This window comes from Ahaetulla prasina, chromosome 1 (genome assembly GCF_028640845.1).
Source record: "Ahaetulla prasina isolate Xishuangbanna chromosome 1, ASM2864084v1, whole genome shotgun sequence".
NCBI lineage: Eukaryota > Metazoa > Chordata > Lepidosauria > Squamata > Colubridae > Ahaetulla > Ahaetulla prasina.
In genome coordinates this window covers 102982062-102998564 of record NC_080539.1, presented here as the reverse complement: position 1 = coordinate 102998564, position 16503 = coordinate 102982062, and the positions used below count along the sequence as shown (strand labels likewise).

Here is a 16503-nt window from a genome sequence, read left to right as displayed (position 1 = left end):
ACCTCCAAGGTCCCTTCCAACTCTGTTATTCTATTCTAAGAAGAAGAATTTGGCATTCTTACAAAAAGAAAAAAGAGAAAGTCTTGAAACACTGGGCAAGATTTCATTAGAGGACCCTCATCAAACCCTAACCGCGAAACCTTGCTTGCTTGCTGCTTGGCTTTGCCGTGCAAAGCGCCAAGCACGCGTCCCTCCCCGTAAACGCAAAACGAGAGCGTGGGATTGCGAAGTGAACATCCAATTTGTCCTCCCAAGAGCGCAAACTTCGAGTGCCGAACTTTCCTTTCCACCTCCGAGCGCGAGAAACGCCCCTCGGCCGAAGCGAAAGCCAGCCCCGCCTTCGGAGCGAGCCGCCCCGTCGAAAAGGCAAGCAATTCCCTCAGCGAAGAGGAATGCAGCGCTGTGGGAGTGAGCGGGCGAGATAAACACGAATGCCTTCTGCTTCAAAGAGCCCTTTTCATCTCTCCCTCTCCTCCCCCTCTGGGCATCTGACAGGAGGCCATGAGCTCACTCCTTTCCCCAACAAGCGACATCCCACACCAAGCGCCAACAAAAGCAGAAGCTTTTCCCCCTCCAGCAAAACAGCCGGCCGAGGCTCCCTTAAAATCCCCCCCATGGGCGTAGATGCCGCCCATTCGCAACCAATCAGAAAACCGAATTCTCCCTGTCTCTCTCCCCACCCCTTCCCCGAGTCCACCAGCAGTTTCTTTCTGCTGTTTTCGGGGGAGGGAGGGAGGGAAGAGGAGAATAATTATTCAATCCACCCTGAGCTGGGCAGCCCCGCCCCACGACTCTCGAGGCTAGAAATGTTATGCCCCACCCCCCCCAAATAAACCCTGTTGCCTTTTGCAAAAGTTCCTGCTTGGGGGAGCAGAGAAGAGGCTAACAGAAAGGTGAGTTTGGCCGAAAGGCAGGGATAAGTTTCGTTTTGATAAGTTATGTTTGGAACTACATATCCCATAGGCCTTTCCCCCCCCCCTGGAAATAGAGTAGAATTTTTTATTGCCAAGTGTGATTGGACACACAAGGAATTTGCCTTGGTGCATATGCTCTCAGCTTACATAAAAGAAAAGGTACGTTCATCAAGAATCGTAAGATACAACTCTTAATGATAGTCCAGGGCACGGGTCTCCAAACTTGGCTCTTTTAAGACTTGTGGACTTCAACTCCGAGGGAGCCAAGTTTGCAGACCCTGGTCCAGGGGTACAAATAAGCAATCAGGAAACAATATATAAGGGGCGTGCATAAGTGCACGAAAGTGCCTACCGTTCCTGTCCTATTGTTTCCTTTCAATATATGTTCCTGTATATAATGTTGTGACAAAATAAAAAAAAAATCAATATAAATCGTAAGGATACAAGCAACAAAGTTACAGTCATACAGGAGATGGGTGGTGGGAACGATGAGAAGATTAATAGTAGTGCAGACTTAGTAAATAGTTTGACAGTGTTGAGGGAATTATTTGTTTAGCAGGGTAATGGCGTTCGGGAAGAAACTGTCCTTGTGTCTAGTTGTTCTGGTGTGCAGTGCTCTGTAGCGTCGTTTTGAGGGTAGGAATTAAAACAGTTTATGTCCAGGATGTGAGGGGGGCGTAAATATTTTCACAGCCCTCTTTTTGACTTCCTCAATGGAAGGCAGGTTGGTAGCAATTGTTTTTTTCTGCAGTGCTGTCCCAATTCAACTCTTCGAACTTTGAACGGGATTCAGGTTTAGCCCTTTGCTGAATAAGCGAAGCGAAGAATCGGGCAGGATATGCAGGCGATGCAGTTGTGACAGTTCCTGAAATGGGACTTTTATTCTTTGGATAGAGAAGCACAACAAATCCAGGGGAGCCCTGCTGGTGCAGAATAAATGGTATACCGCTGACATTTGGAATCAGTGCAATCCCGAAGTGCTTCTGGGAGGAATGCAAGAGCTATCAACTTAAGGAATGGTGAATATAGGAGGAGGACTTCAGCCTTGAGAGTTCCACCAAATTGATCAACAGGGTGCTGTGGAGCAGTGGTCACCAACCAGTGGTCCGTGGACCACTGGTGGTCTGCAAGAAAATTTTGGTGGTCCGCAGAAAAATTATTTGCATTTTTTATATTGCACTAAATACTTTTTTTTTTTAAATCATATTAGTGGTCCTCGGGATTTATAATTATGAATTTAGTGGTCCCTGAGGTCCGAAAGGTTGGTGACCCCTGCTGTAGAGGACACTATACAACAAACCCAGTTAAAAGAACAGGGTGTCTCAGAGCAAACTTGTATCCAGGATGTTTACATCTGTGTTTTATTAACATAATATCTGTGTTTACAGTCTTTTTTTTTAAAGTAATTTTTTACTATTAGAGGTTTCTATATAGGCTTAAAAACTACAAAAAGAAAAAATAGAAAAAGAAGATTTAAAGATAGCGAAAGATAACAAAAAGGAAAAGAAAAAAATGTAAAGAGGCAACTTTTCAACTTTGCAGCTGTTACACTAATTGTATCTCCACACTTTCACACTATATATGCTTTTCTTTTGTTAAACAAGCCTTTTTAATCAATAAATTCAAAAATCATCAATTCATTCTATCCATTTTCAGCAAATACAACCATAAAGGGTTTCTATTTTTATAAAAGTAACTGCTCCTTAATCCAAACAAGTTAACTTAGTGATTTCTGCAAATGTATTTGCTTAGTTTTGTTACACAGTTCTTTTCCTTGTTCTCTTAGCCATAGCTTTTCTTCCTCTCATCAACTTAAAAAATTGAAGAGATGAGAATAAAACGTTTGCTTTATGTTGTAGTTGTTAAAAACCTTCAAGCTAAAATCTTTTGCAGATCCTTTTTCAAAAGGATTGAACTTCATGAACGTCTAGGTTTAACCCATAATATAGAAGAGCTGTAACTTTTTCTTTTTGTTTATATAGGATGTTGAAGACTATAAAACAAGCCCTTTTTTCTTCTGGCTTGGAGATGCCTAAATGGACTGCATTACCAAATCAGGTGACTTATGTTTTCATTTCCAGCCTTGGATTAGCCTCATTCAACAAGTAATGGGATTGATCCTCAAAGTTATCTTGAGAGATTTAGCAATAGTAATGGCGCTTAGACTTCTATACTGCTTTGCAGAGCTTTACAGCTCTCTCTAAGTGGTTTACAGAGTCAGCATATTGCCCCCAATAATCTGGATTCTCATTTTACTGATCTCAGACGGATGAAGGTTGAGCTGGTTAGAATCAAGCTACCAAATTGCTGGCAGTTAGCAGAATTAGCCTGCAATACTGTATTCTAACCACTGCGCCACCACAGCTCAAATTTACAGAGCACCAAGGATCCAGATTAAATTAACCCAAAGTGATTGTAGAGGCTAAATCCATAGTGTGCGGTTCCGAACATTGGATGGCAGGAATTTTCTGACATGCTTCTAAGGGGCCCTAAATGCATATAAACACTGTAAATTGTTGGAGGCACTAAAAGGGGAAAGTTGAAAACCAAATAGCTGAGTTTCTTTTTTACTTTTTGTTATTGTTATTTTGTCTGTTTTTCTTTTTTCTTTAATATGCACAAACAATAATAATGCAGTGGAGATCTTAGTATTAAACAATAAGCTTAAATGGTAACCTTTATTGTATAACAAATAGTTTTGTGTACGTTGCAGTTTTTTATTCATTCCACTTTTACCTTTGGATGTAAATGTTAGATAACCTTAAGACTGACATTTTAATAATCACAGTTAATATTGATATAAATTTCTTTATAGATCTTTGGTTATTCGGGTTTTCTCCCGCGTAAAATTGGAAGTGTCTTGGCGATGTTTCGACGAAGTCTCATTCGTCATCTTCAGGCTTCAGCTTCGTGCTTCTGGGAGCAGGCTGAAGCCTGAAGATGACGAATGAGACTTCGTCAAACGTCGCCAAGACACTTCCAAAACAAATTTCTTTATCTTTCAATTTTTAAGTTATCTAAATATTAATGTTAACAATTTCTAGTCAATTCATTTTTATGCCTAAATAATATAACGTACTACATAGGTTTTATAGTAATAAAATGCAGTAAAACAATAAAAAGTATTCTGGCACAATTGCCTCTAGTTCAGTCTAACCATGCCATAAAATCTGCATCATTGATAATAACTTTGCATAAGTTGTCACTTACATATACGCTGTTAACCATCTGACTGAGATGGTGTAGGGTTTCCTGCCTGGGCAGGGGGTTGGACTAGAAGGCCTCCAAGGTCCCTTCTAACTCTGTTGTTATGTTATGTTATGTTATGTTATGTTATGTTATGTTATGTTATGTTATGTTATGTTATGTTATGTTATGTTATGTTATGTTATGTTATGTTATGTTATGTTATGTTATGTTGTAGATGTGACTATCGCAGAAAAAACAATATTAAAGGGACAATGTGAATTTCCAACTTAATTTCATATGGTCCCTACTCCTTGTTTACTGTTTGAGCTCGGCCGAGTTAGGAGGCAGAATTAGGAAGGAGGCAACCTGAACTTCTCTCACAAGCTTCCATTGTTTGCCAGCATGAAAATTGCTTTGTTTATGTAATCATCATTGTCTCTATTTTCTTTCCCCCTTCTGTGATATTCTATACAGTTGCCTTCCTCTCTTTTGTATTTATTGATATTATGTAATGCATAAGTTAGATTCTTCTTGGGAGCAGCCCTATAATTAAGTAGTACAAGGTGGTCTCCTTAGATAGGAAACTCTAGGATACTCCAAATAAACTCTTTATCGGTCATCTTAAATGAGGACTTGTGCAACAGCAGTCCTTGCATATTGATTGTGCTATGTCCTCATGTATGTCGTGGGTGGTGTATTAAATAAATAAATAAATAAATAAATAACTTTCCTTCAAAGATAGATTGACCATATCCTTGTTTGAGATGACAAACAACATAGCCAGACCAAGTCTAGTTGAGATGGCAATAAAAGGGCAGCTATCTTGATCTGTTCATATTGTTTTGTTTGTTTTGTTTTAATTTAATTTTTATACTGCCCTTCTCCCGAAGGACTCAGGGCAGTTCACAGCCAGATAAAAGCAACAATGAATGAATACAATACAAGTAAAACAATAATTAAAAAACTTATTCAGATTGGCCCCAATTTAAAAAACATTTAAAACCATAAAACCATTTAAAATTTAAAACCTAATAATAAAATTCTAAAATTTTTTATGCCAGTCCTGCATGAAAAAATAGGTACGTCTTCAGCTCGCGGCGGAAGGTCCGAAGGTCAGGAAGTTGTCGAAGTCCCAGGGGAAGTTCGTTCCATAGGGTAGGAGCCCCCACAGAGAAGGCCCTTCCCCTGGGGGCCGCCAGCCGACATTGTTTGGCTGACGGCACCCTGAGGAGTCCCTCCATGTGAGAGCGCACGGGTCGCTGGGAGGCAAATGGTGGCAGTAGGCGGTCCCGTAAGTAACCCGGTCCTAAGCTATTGAGCGCTTCAAAGGTGATAACCAGCACCTTGAAGTGCACCTGGAAGACCACAGGTAACCAGTGCAGCTTGCGCAGGAGTGGTGTTATATGGGAGCCACGAGCGGCTCCCTCTATCACCCACGCAGCTGCATTCTGAACCAACTGGAGCCTCCGGGTGCTCTTCAAGGGGAGCCCCATGTAGAGAGCATTGCAGTAGTCCAGGCGAGAGCTAACAAGAGCGTGAGTGACTGTGCATAAGGAATCCCGGTCTAGAAAGGGGCGCAATTGGCGAATCAGGCGTACCTGATAAAAAGCTCTCCTGGAGACGGTCGTCAAGTGTTCTTCAAAAGACAACCGTCCATCCAGGAGAACGCCTAAGTTGCGCACCCTCTCCATCGGGGCCAATGACTCGCCCCCGACAATCAGCTGTGGTTGCAGCTGACTGTACCGGGATGCCGGCATCCACAGCCACTCCGTCTTGGAGGGGTTGAGCTTGAGCCTGTTTCTCCCCATCCAGACCCGCACGGCTTCCAGACACCAGGACAGCACTTTGACAGCTTCGTTGGGGTGGCCTGGGGTGGAAAAGTACAGTTGCGTATCATCAGCGTACAGATGGTAATGATATGAATGAGCAGGAGAAGCAAAGTGCTGAGTGTTCAAATTGTGTGCTTGTTCTGCCCTATTCTTGGCTTTGAAAGGCAGTCTGTTATTTTTACAGAAGGGCAATGCTTTAATTCAGTTTGAAGTAAAATAATTTAACTGCTAGTTTCATCAACTTGTGATTAGTCAAATTAATTTTGCCTATTCAAATTTGAATCAAACTAACACTGAAAGATTCAAAAATAGTGAATTAACAACCGCCTTGCTCAAAAAGCTAGATTCTGGTCTCAATTATGGTTATAAGTCAAGGACTATCTGTACATCAATTTTTCTAGCAATTCTATAACTTTAACAGTCAACTTTCTAGTTCATGGGTGTCAAACTCGCCGCATCACGTTGCCGTCACGTGACTTTTTCCCCTTCGCGGAGCTGGGGTGGGTGTGGCCTGCATGTGATGCATCCGGCCTGTAGGCTGCCAGTTTGACACCACTGGTATCGTTTAATGAAAAGAAGGACTAGGGGTGCCATGATAACAGTGTTCCAATATCTCAGGAGTTGCCACAAAAAAGAGGGAATCAAGTTTTTCTCTAAAGCAGGGGTCTCCAACCTTGGTCCCTTTAAGACTTGTGGACTTCAACTCCCAGAGTTCCTCAGCCAGCAAAGCAAAGCTGGCTGAGGAACTCTGGGAGTTGAAGTCCACAAGTCTTAAAGGGACCAAGGTTGGAGACCCCTGCTCTAAAGCACCTGAACACAGGAAAAGAAGCAATGGATGGAAACTAATCAAGGGGAGAAGCAACCAAGAACTAAGGAGAAATTTCCTGCAGTTAGAACAATTAATCAATGGAACAAATTGCCTCCAGAAGTGTGAATGCTCCGACACTGGAAGTTTTTAAGAGGAGATTGGACAACCATTTGTCTGTAATGCTATAGGGTTTCCTGCCTGAGCAGGGTGTTGGGCTAGTCACTAGAAGACCTTCAAGGTCCCTTCCAACTCTGTTATTCAATTAAATTCTATTCTAACTAAACAAATAGCCATACAGCAAGGACTATAACTACTCTCTTATGATATCTGTCAGGAGATTAGCCTGTCCTAACTTGACACCTGTCAGGTATATAGAGGCCAAAACCCAGAATCTCAGCATGCCTTCTTAGCATCAAGTTATTATGGGAATTATGTTTGAAAGGTGTTTCAACTTCGTGAAAGTTACTTGGAATATTTTGCACTCAAAATATTTTTTCTAAACATTTCTACCATAAAGAAAAGTGTGGTTTTCCTTTGAAGCATGTAGTGCAGATAGGTGGAAATTTGACTGAGGAAATGACTAAGAGGGAGATAAGTAGCTCATCCTTATTTCTTTGCTTGAATCACAACCCTTTCATGGCTACTTCTAATTTTTAAACTATCACAACATTAAATGCATCTGTGAATATTCTCCAGGAGGGTCATTCACATGTTTGAAAAGACTTTGAGTGAGCCTAGTTACTAGTACCTGTGACTTATGAAAACAGCAAGTTTTTCTATGTAGAGCCAGTGCAGAATTTTGTCAAGCAGATTTTTTTCCAGCCTTGGGCAGAAGTCTGGAAAAACTTAGGCTGCTTTAATGACTATAGAGATGTACTGTGCATATGTTCAGAGCATATGTCAAGCACTTCTTTCAAATACTTTTTGAAGTGCACAGCCATAATACCTAATGGGGTTGGATGTGCTATAAGATCAGATTGTAGGATTCCAGTAGTATTTTTAAATAAAGTTGGAAAAAATGGGTTTTAAACAATCCTTCTGTCAGTGCAGTGCCTCCTGTTTGAAGGTATTCTATCCTTTATTCAGGGGTAAAATCTACTTACTTTCCCCACCAGTTTGGAAGTGCGTCATGTGCACATGTGGACCCTCTGCACATGGGCAAACCCTTCTGCGGATGCGCAGAGGGTAAAAAACAGCTTACTTCCTAGTTAAAACCAGGAAGTAATGACGATCAGGTGGGTTGGCGGAGCCTCGCAATGCCATTGCTACTGGTTCTCTGAACCACCCGCCACCATCGCTACCAATTCGGCTGAACGGGTAGCGTTTCCCCCCTGCCTTTATTCCTTTATTGTTTATTTACTATGTTACATCCTACTTTTCTTCCAATGAGCTCTAGCCAACCCTTCTCACAACAGAGGGTGATTCAGGTATGGCTGACCTGAAGTTACTGAGTGAATGTCTATAGAGATTCTAAATCATCCAGATCATGGTTGAAAAGGTGCTTTTCAAAAGGCATCTGGACTTTCTTGCGTTTTTTTCCTCCTTGTGAATGTTTAGCTTCTCATACAAGATGTTAAAATTCCAAGAAGAACTGAAGATGTTTCTTGGATGAGAAGTAAAATGTATAAAAACAAAGTCCAGTTGACTTTTGAAAAGCATCTTTGGGTTACTGAATGAGCTTTACGGTTAAATGTGGGTCTGCCCTAACCTAAACTAACTCAGTAATATTTGTAACTTAACAAACCATAGTTTAATTTTTGTTTTATTGGTATTTTAATGAATTCCTTCAGAGTTTATGATATGCAGATTATTTAGTAACAATGTCATGATCTGTGACCTGAACTTTTTTTAAAGGCATCCGATTATGAAATTCGACAATATGAACCTGCCAAATGGGTGTGTACATCTCTTAAAACCATAGACTGGGATGCAGCCATCAATGCTGGCTTCATGAAGCTCTTTAACTATATTAAAGGCAAGAATGAAAAAGGTAATATACAGGATATTTGGGCACCAATTATGTATCCTATTTTTTTTGGAAATTGTTTCTCTTTTTTCACCTAGAAAAATTCATGTCACACTGACATATTTCATCATTTTCCAAAATGTGTTGCTTTGCTAAATGTCTTACATGCATATTCTAAAATCTTTTATTAGAAGCTGTTCTCTATTTTTTGACTAAAGGCACATACAAATATTTTAATAAACATTTCAAAACATGGATAAAGATAAAATTATTAGAAAAATAATCATCCTGAGGACATTCATTTTACTAATGATTCTTTGGTCAAATTGCCTCAGTCCTCTATTTTTTTTAATTGCAAAAAGGGTTTAATAATTGTATTGGAATCAATTTTCTTCTATAGTAGTTAGGTGCATTTTAAAATATTACTAAAGTTACCTTATTTGTAGATTTAACTGTATTTCTGCTCAGAAAGTATAGTAGATATATTTGGTGTTTGACTTGAGTTGTCTTAAGCGTAGTCATTTGATTATATTTATTTTGTGTGCAGTTTAATATTGAGCTGTATGTTTACCCAGAATGAAACTGTTTTAATCATTGTTTCTGGCTGATGATAATATTATTTAATATATGACAGATTTCAGGATTTTAGCATCCTAATTTAAAGACTTAATCCTTAGAGTTTAGCAGTGTGTTTAGTTTGCTTCTTGGTCGGGCTAATGACATGATTTGTCCTGCCTTTTGCAGGAACAAAGATAGCTATGACAGCTCCAGTGACATGCTACGTCCAGCCAGGAGCTGGCCCGTTCTCCGAGTCAATCACAACAGTTGCCTTTTATGTGCCATCTCAGTACCAGGCAAATCCACCCAAGCCTTCAGAAGCAGATGTCTTTATCGAAAGTAAGCCAGCAATTACGGTCTTTGTCAGGTAATTATTGACTCTGGTTTCTTGGACTGTAAAGGCAAGGGGGGTGTAGATAGAGATGTTATGTTCAGACACGCAAGGTATTGTAATCTTACAATAAAAGTGTTAGTACGCATTGGTTAGAGCTTCTTGTCTGGACTAGACTGGGTCTCAGTATATCACTTATATTTAAAGGACAAGTTGATAGCAATGTTTTTGACGTTCAATAGTTGTTTGTTTTTTTTAAGCTATACTGGTCACACAGTCCCTGTTTAAAATATCTACATATTATTATCTGGTGCATATTATTAACTAGCCAGTTGGTATTTGTGAGAGAAAGGTTCCCCCTTCCCCCTTTCTAGAGATCTTAATGTTTAATCTGTTAAGGTGAAAGATAACTCTTGTATACAACAGCTACTTGGTCCTAATGGAGTATATCAGAGCTAAAAGCTATTTAAAATTGTTAATAACTGTTGACTGCCACCTTGTGGTGGATAAAATATGTTGTATATGTTTAAAATATTCTGGGATTTAAAAAAAAAAGCCTGCTAAAATCAAAAGTTGTCAGATGTTCTCAGATACTTAAGTAATTATAAATTACTAAATATACAGTTTTTCAATTTCTGAGCAACTTTGTTTAAGATCTAACAGGCTTATAAATAATAATAATACTAAAAAGAAATTAGAGGATGAAAACAAGGATGAAATCTGTATTCTGTGAAATGTATTTTATATGCCATTACAGGAATCTACATTTGTACCTTCTCATTTCTTCTTTCTCTTAAAACAGTCTTTGGAATTGGCCATGATATTTTTTTAATCCATGAATCGATTGTTCGTTGTATTCAGAGCTAATTTATGTTTGTTCAGCATTCCATGCGCATCACGAGGGTATATTAATTTGCTGCTTTTATATGGATGTAAACAAATTAAACAAAGGTCATATGATAGATAGCTAAGAATAACATAAAGCAATGCTTAAATTCTGGGGAAAGTATTTCATTAACAGTAATCTTGGATTTTGACTTCACATGTTTGGTCTCCGTACTGCTTTGTCATAATTATGTATGTCTGTTCTTAACAGATCGTTTGGAGGATTTGCTAAAGCTAAAAGAAATCAAGACGAAATACAGGCACTTGCTGAATCTTTAAAGCGGGATGGAAGAACATTTCAAGAAAAGATCTATTACACTGCTGGTTATGACAGTCCATTTAAGTTGCTAAACAGGCATAATGAAGTTTGGCTTATCAAAAGAAGCTAAAATCTTTCTACAGCAATACAGATTATAAGTATTAACTTTTAAATGCTTAATTTAAAAGGGAGCAGTTTTCCTTATATATAAAATAAGGGGTTTTGTATATTTTTCTAACAAATTTCTTTGCTTTTACCATTGCCTAAATTTCTATGCTGTTATAAAATTGATCTTTTTTTTTTTTGCTAAAATATGGCTAATAGAGTAATGCTAATAACTATTTTATAATATTTATAATCCTTGAAAGTATGATGAATTATGTTTTGTAGGAAATTAACTCAACTTTCTACAAAAACGGTAATACTTAAGCTTTTTTCACTAATTTGAAGGCTTAATCTGGGGAGACAGGAAATTTGAAAGGCAGGTGGAATCTCCATGAATCTCATACTGGTTTCTAGAGTTTTGTTTTTCTCCATTAGAAGGCAAACTGCTAAATTGCGTTATTTTGCTGCTGATCTTTGCCGCAAAATCAAGCATAATGACCTTGGATAGTCTTGAGGCACTAATTAACTCAAAAACCCTCTCAAATTTCCCACTTCCACAGCGAAAGGAAAAGGGGCAGAAAGTTATGTCCCTCTTGCATTACCGTATCCCTTGATGGAGGGGGGGTGGAATTAAAAGGCAAAACTCTTGAGCTGGCCAAGAAAGAAGTTTCTGAGGTAAGCCTGGAGATCCAATCTGCTTCCCCTTTTAGCCCTTTTTGAAATGTTACCTAAAAGGTAAGAATGTTAACGCCCATCCCAGCTTCCTTTTAAATCAAATACTGGTCTGAGGATTTTTAAACACTTCCTATGTGTCCTGTAAATCAGGGGTTGCTGAATTTGGGAGGCCCTTATGGCCTGTTTAGGGGGGGCAGTTTTTAGGGTGAGATTCCCTTTCACCTCCTCAAAATATTGATTGTGGACTTTAATTCTTTGAACTCTGCCAATCCTTCTTCTGAATAATTATTGAATATATATAGGTAGTTCTTGTTTAGCAATTGGTTCCAGCAACTCAGCCATTAAGTGAAGTGGTTGCTATATGAAAATCATGTAACTGCTTATGATTTTACTTCAGCTTTCCTTTCCCGCCACTCCCTCATCTTTTCTAATACTCATCCCAGTGCTAGAATGATTAACTAGAATGTAATTTGTATTTACATACATTAGAGAAGAGTAAGCAGGCACACAATAGGCAATAGACATTGAAAGGAATGCTGTAGGTTGGCTGTTGTGCTTGCAGCTGCTTAGGAGGCAAAGAAAAGCCTTCAACGTGAAACTGATTAGGATCTTGTCAGTTTCAGATAGCAAGGCTAGTGGGCTGGACTGTTCTAATCGAATTATTAAGGTCACAGAGCTGACCTTGTTTACTTTAGTTAAGACTTTGAGGGAAGTTGTGTGTGTGAACAAAAGCAGTTCAGGAAATATGGCTTGTTTAAGCAATCTGCAACGGGCAAGGAAGGAAAAAAAAACCAAGTCAGCCAAAGGACAAAGCAGTATAGTGCTGACTGACCGTTGTGACAAACACATGACTTGATAAGAGATGCTGCAGAGGTCATAAATGCAGGTATTAGTCACAGTTACATTTCCAACAGTTATAACTGCAAAAGGTCACTGCTTGAGGCAGTAGCTGAATGAAGACTACTTGTCCTTAAGAAGGAATATCCTTAATTGGAAAACCAGGTTCCAATTGATGGTTACACTTAGATGCCACAATGTATGTAAATTATCATTCACATGCTATAAATATTTAAAAATATTCATGCCTGAGTTGATCATGCTTAGATTCAACTGACATTAGTTTATGCTTTGCTTTTGGGTGAAAATATTTGTGCACCTTTGAAAGCTATAGTGGAGGGAATTTAACAAACTGGCTCACTAGAGTTCAATGCTATTGTCTTCCATATAGCATGCAGTGAGTTTTTCTACCATGGAAACCTGCAATATTGCCAATCCATGTTGCTATAATGAAAAGTAGCGTAACTTGGTCAGATAACAATGGGCCTTCCAAACTCCTATATTAATGCATTATTAATGTATGATTCCCACTTTACCCTGCATTACAAGCTGTGTATTTTTATTCCTGAAAGTTTGTAAGGTGCTATAGATCTTTTTTTTAAAAAAGAGGATTAATGTAGAATTCAGTCCTGTTATCCTGTATTTTATTCAGCATAATTAATGTGGAAAACTACTAATTGTATTGTTGCTTCTAAATGAAATTGTATTGTATAATGTTTCTTCCTCTTATTTATGTATAGAGATAGTCGACTTAAAACCAGTAGCTTAGTGACTCTTTGAAGTTATATTTCCCAGGACTACTTACAACTCAGATTTTAAGTTCCAATGGCGCTTCCATCACATGGTTGTATTTCGGGTGCTTAGCAACCAACTTACCTTTACGGCCATTTGCAGCATCCCAGTCACGTGACCACAAATTATGCCTCTCTCTCTCTTTTTTTTTTTTGGCCAGAAACAAGAATTTACTTTGGGTTTCCAGCAAAAAATGCCCATTGTGAATAATGGTTTCACTTAAGGACTGTGATGTTACCTTAATGGTCATGGTGAATAACTTAATGACCGCTGCAAAACAGTTGTAAAATTGGGTATGGTCACATAGTGAACCATTTAACAACTGGCATGATTTACTATCATAAGTCTGGGCTCAATTACAGTCATAAGTTAAGAACTATCTGTATAACAGAGAATAGCAAACCGAATGATACAAAATATATGTATTTTGTGCCATAATTAATAGAAAGAGGAAATGTTTCTTTGTACGTATTTATCTCTAAACTGTAGCAAGGCATAAAAACTCTCATTTTTAAAATTTCATGCCTTCTTACAGTTGGCTTTATCATACCATATATTAAAAGTGCTTTTAGTACTAAATAGAAGAGGCAACTCTAAAATTAGACATTGTTTGTAAGTAATTAAATGGTTTACTAATATATACTCAAGCAGCCCACAGTATTTAAAATCAAATATTGTAGTTATAGCTTTACTAAAAATATATGATATAACATTTGTAAATTAATTACATTTGTTTTTGGGAACAAATCCTTATTTGGCGAGTATGCTATTTTGTAAAAACTTCTTGGTTTAATAGGTATTGTATAAATACATTGGCTGAAGCACAAGGAAAACAATGAAAATAAAAATGTCTGTATATGGCAAGTAAGTATATTAAAAATGTTCTGAAGAACATTTCACAGAAGTCCACAATAGTTTTTCCCACACCAAGCTGATCCAAATGTTCAAAGGGAATCCAGCAGTATTCCTGAAGTAAATCTACCAGCATATTAAGTGGTTTGTGAAGAATCGAAAAGTCAGTTTGTAGAAAATTGCCCTAAGGACAATTCCTCCATGGTTTGGAGGAAGAAGAGAACATTCTGGGGTTTCCTGGAATGTTCTGTTTCTGTAATAACATTTTGTACATACTTACATTCAAGAACAATTGAGTCTTTTTAATACATACTTATACTTGGAATTAAGAAATGTTTGCTTTTATTATCTTTGCTTATTCTATTGATTTGAGACCAAGAACCTCACTTCATTCATACATGTGTTTGTGTACTTACCCACATAACCATGGATGCGAACACACCCACACACAATGGATGAAACACACATGCACACAAAGCTTGCTAAACCTGCTCAACAGCCAAATCTTCTGGTCCTACCTGTATTGTATATGTTAAACATAGAGAACTGTCATTGCCATAGGCTGGGTTTCAGTATAATAATTTCTAAGCATCTGAGCCTTGTCTTATATATTATTATATTATAATAATAATATATTATAATATTTTCCTATTATTGGTAACATGACATAGAATCTACACAACTGGTTCCTTTTGACATTGTTTATTGGAAACTTATCCCTTTGATATGAATGAGTGAAGCATGATGGGGTATACTCCTATGCCCTACATACCAGCAGTGAAATCTTTGCTGGATCTATCCGACTTGCGCGAGCTGGTAGAACCGGCGGCGGGAGGCTCCGCCCACCCACCATGACGTTATCATGGCCTGTTTTTGACCCTCTGCATATGCGCAGAAGAGACGTGAACGTAGTGAGAGTGCGCTCACATTTCTGATCTGGTAGCGAAGGTAAGTGCATTTTACAGCTGCTACATACTTTCTGCTTATTTCAGTATCTGCTTTCTCCCTCTTCACTGCTTGCTTCAAACTCCTTGGTTTGAGAACAAGTACCGTAGCTAGATTTTTTCATATGCTCATAGGTACAAATATTTCTAAGCATTCTAAGAGTTGAGTACACATTGCTGAGTTTGAACACTATTAGGTGAAACCTGGCTCAAAAACAGTAACTGTTTTTGTCTGGGACCTTGAAGTCCTAGCAGACGATCACTTAAATATGAGGCAGCAGTGTGCAACAGTAATCCAAAAAGCTAATACAATCCTTGGTTGTATAAACAAGAGGCGTAGAATCAAAATCACATGGAGTGTTAGTGCTATTTTGTAAAGCCTTAATAAAGCCACACCTGGAATACTGCATCCAGTTTTGGTCATCACTACATTACAAAAAAGATGTTGAGACTTTGGAAAAAGTGCAAAGAAGAACAACTAATGATTATGTCTTTGGAGAAAAAACATGAATGGTTGCAGGATTTGGGTTTGGCTAGTCTAGAGATAAGGACTAGGAGGGACATGATAGTATTCCAGTATTTGGGAGGTTGCCACAAAGAGGAGGGGGTCAACTTATTTTCCAAAGCACCAGAGGGCAAGACAAGAAACAATGGATGGAAACTAATTGAGGAGAGAAGCAACCTGGAATTAAGGAGAAACTTCATCACAGTGAGAACAATTAACCAATGGAACAACTTGCCATCAGAAGTTGTGGATGCTGGAGTCCCAAAGGTGCTTTTTCAAGAGACAACTGGACTTTCTGGTTTTTCTTTGAAGACGTTTCGCTTCTGGAATTTCTTGTTGCCTCCTGAAAAAGCACCTTTGGTACAACCATGACCTGGATGACTGAGAATCTCTACAGACTTCTTGGATGAGCAGCAAAACATCTTCAAAGAAAAAACAGAAAGTACAGTTGCCTCTTGAAGAAGCATCTTTGGGACAATCATGACCTGGATGACTGAGAATCTCCATAGACATTAATCACTGGAGATTTTTAAGAAGAGGCTGGACAGTCACTTGTCTTGAAATGGTATAGAGGCTCCTGCTTAAGCAGGGGGTTGGAGTAGAAGACCTCAAAGGTCGCTTCCAGCTCTATTCTGATTGAAATAACAATAAGAGTGCTCAGTCAAGATAGGCAGAGAAAGGTGGATACATAATTTCAATGTGGTTAATTTATCTGAAATTTTGGAACTAAAATGCAGTGGGGTTTTTTTTAAAAAAAACACCATACCATGCTGATGTACCCTCGCAGCAACTACTGTGTTTTCGGGAATGATGGACATTACTGCAAATGTCAAAGCTACTCTCCCCATAAAAAAAGTAAAATATATGGAATGTTCTTTTTTCTTTTGGATATTTCCAATTATGTGGCTTATCATTCTTAGGAAGAAAATCAAACATGTAAGAGATAAGCACTATTTAATAACTACATAGCATCCGGATTTCCCAATATGATCCTTTGCTAATGTTCATTTAAGAAGATGTTGTATGGAAACAGAATGGTCATTAACTCGAGTCG

At 38.4% G+C, this 16503-nt stretch overlaps 1 protein-coding gene across 1 annotated transcript; it reads left to right on the top strand.

Moving 5' to 3' along the window:
* The first annotated feature begins 810 nt into the window (after window positions 1-810).
* HEBP2 (heme binding protein 2) lies at window positions 811-14042 on the top strand. Its single transcript, XM_058170835.1, has 5 exons — window positions 811-893; window positions 2897-2972; window positions 8595-8730; window positions 9451-9631; window positions 10692-14042. The coding sequence occupies exons 2-5, from the start codon at window positions 2898-2900 to the stop codon at window positions 10867-10869; spliced, it is 570 nt and encodes a 189-aa protein (XP_058026818.1). The 5' UTR covers window positions 811-893; window position 2897; the 3' UTR covers window positions 10870-14042.
* Window positions 14043-16503: the final 2461 nt, after the last annotated feature.

What these genes read in the sequence shown, in the direction of transcription:
- HEBP2 (XM_058170835.1), top strand. Translation starts at nt 2,898, where the DNA reads ATGTTGAAGACTATAAAACAAGCCCTTTTTTCTTCTGGCTTGGAGATG. An exon ending in GGACTGCATTACCAAATCAG is followed by an intron (nt 2,973 to 8,594) that starts GTGACTTATGTT and finishes CTTTTTTTAAAG; the next exon opens with GCATCCGATTATGAAATTCG. An exon ending in TAAAGGCAAGAATGAAAAAG is followed by an intron (nt 8,731 to 9,450) that starts GTAATATACAGG and finishes TGCCTTTTGCAG; the next exon opens with GAACAAAGATAGCTATGACA.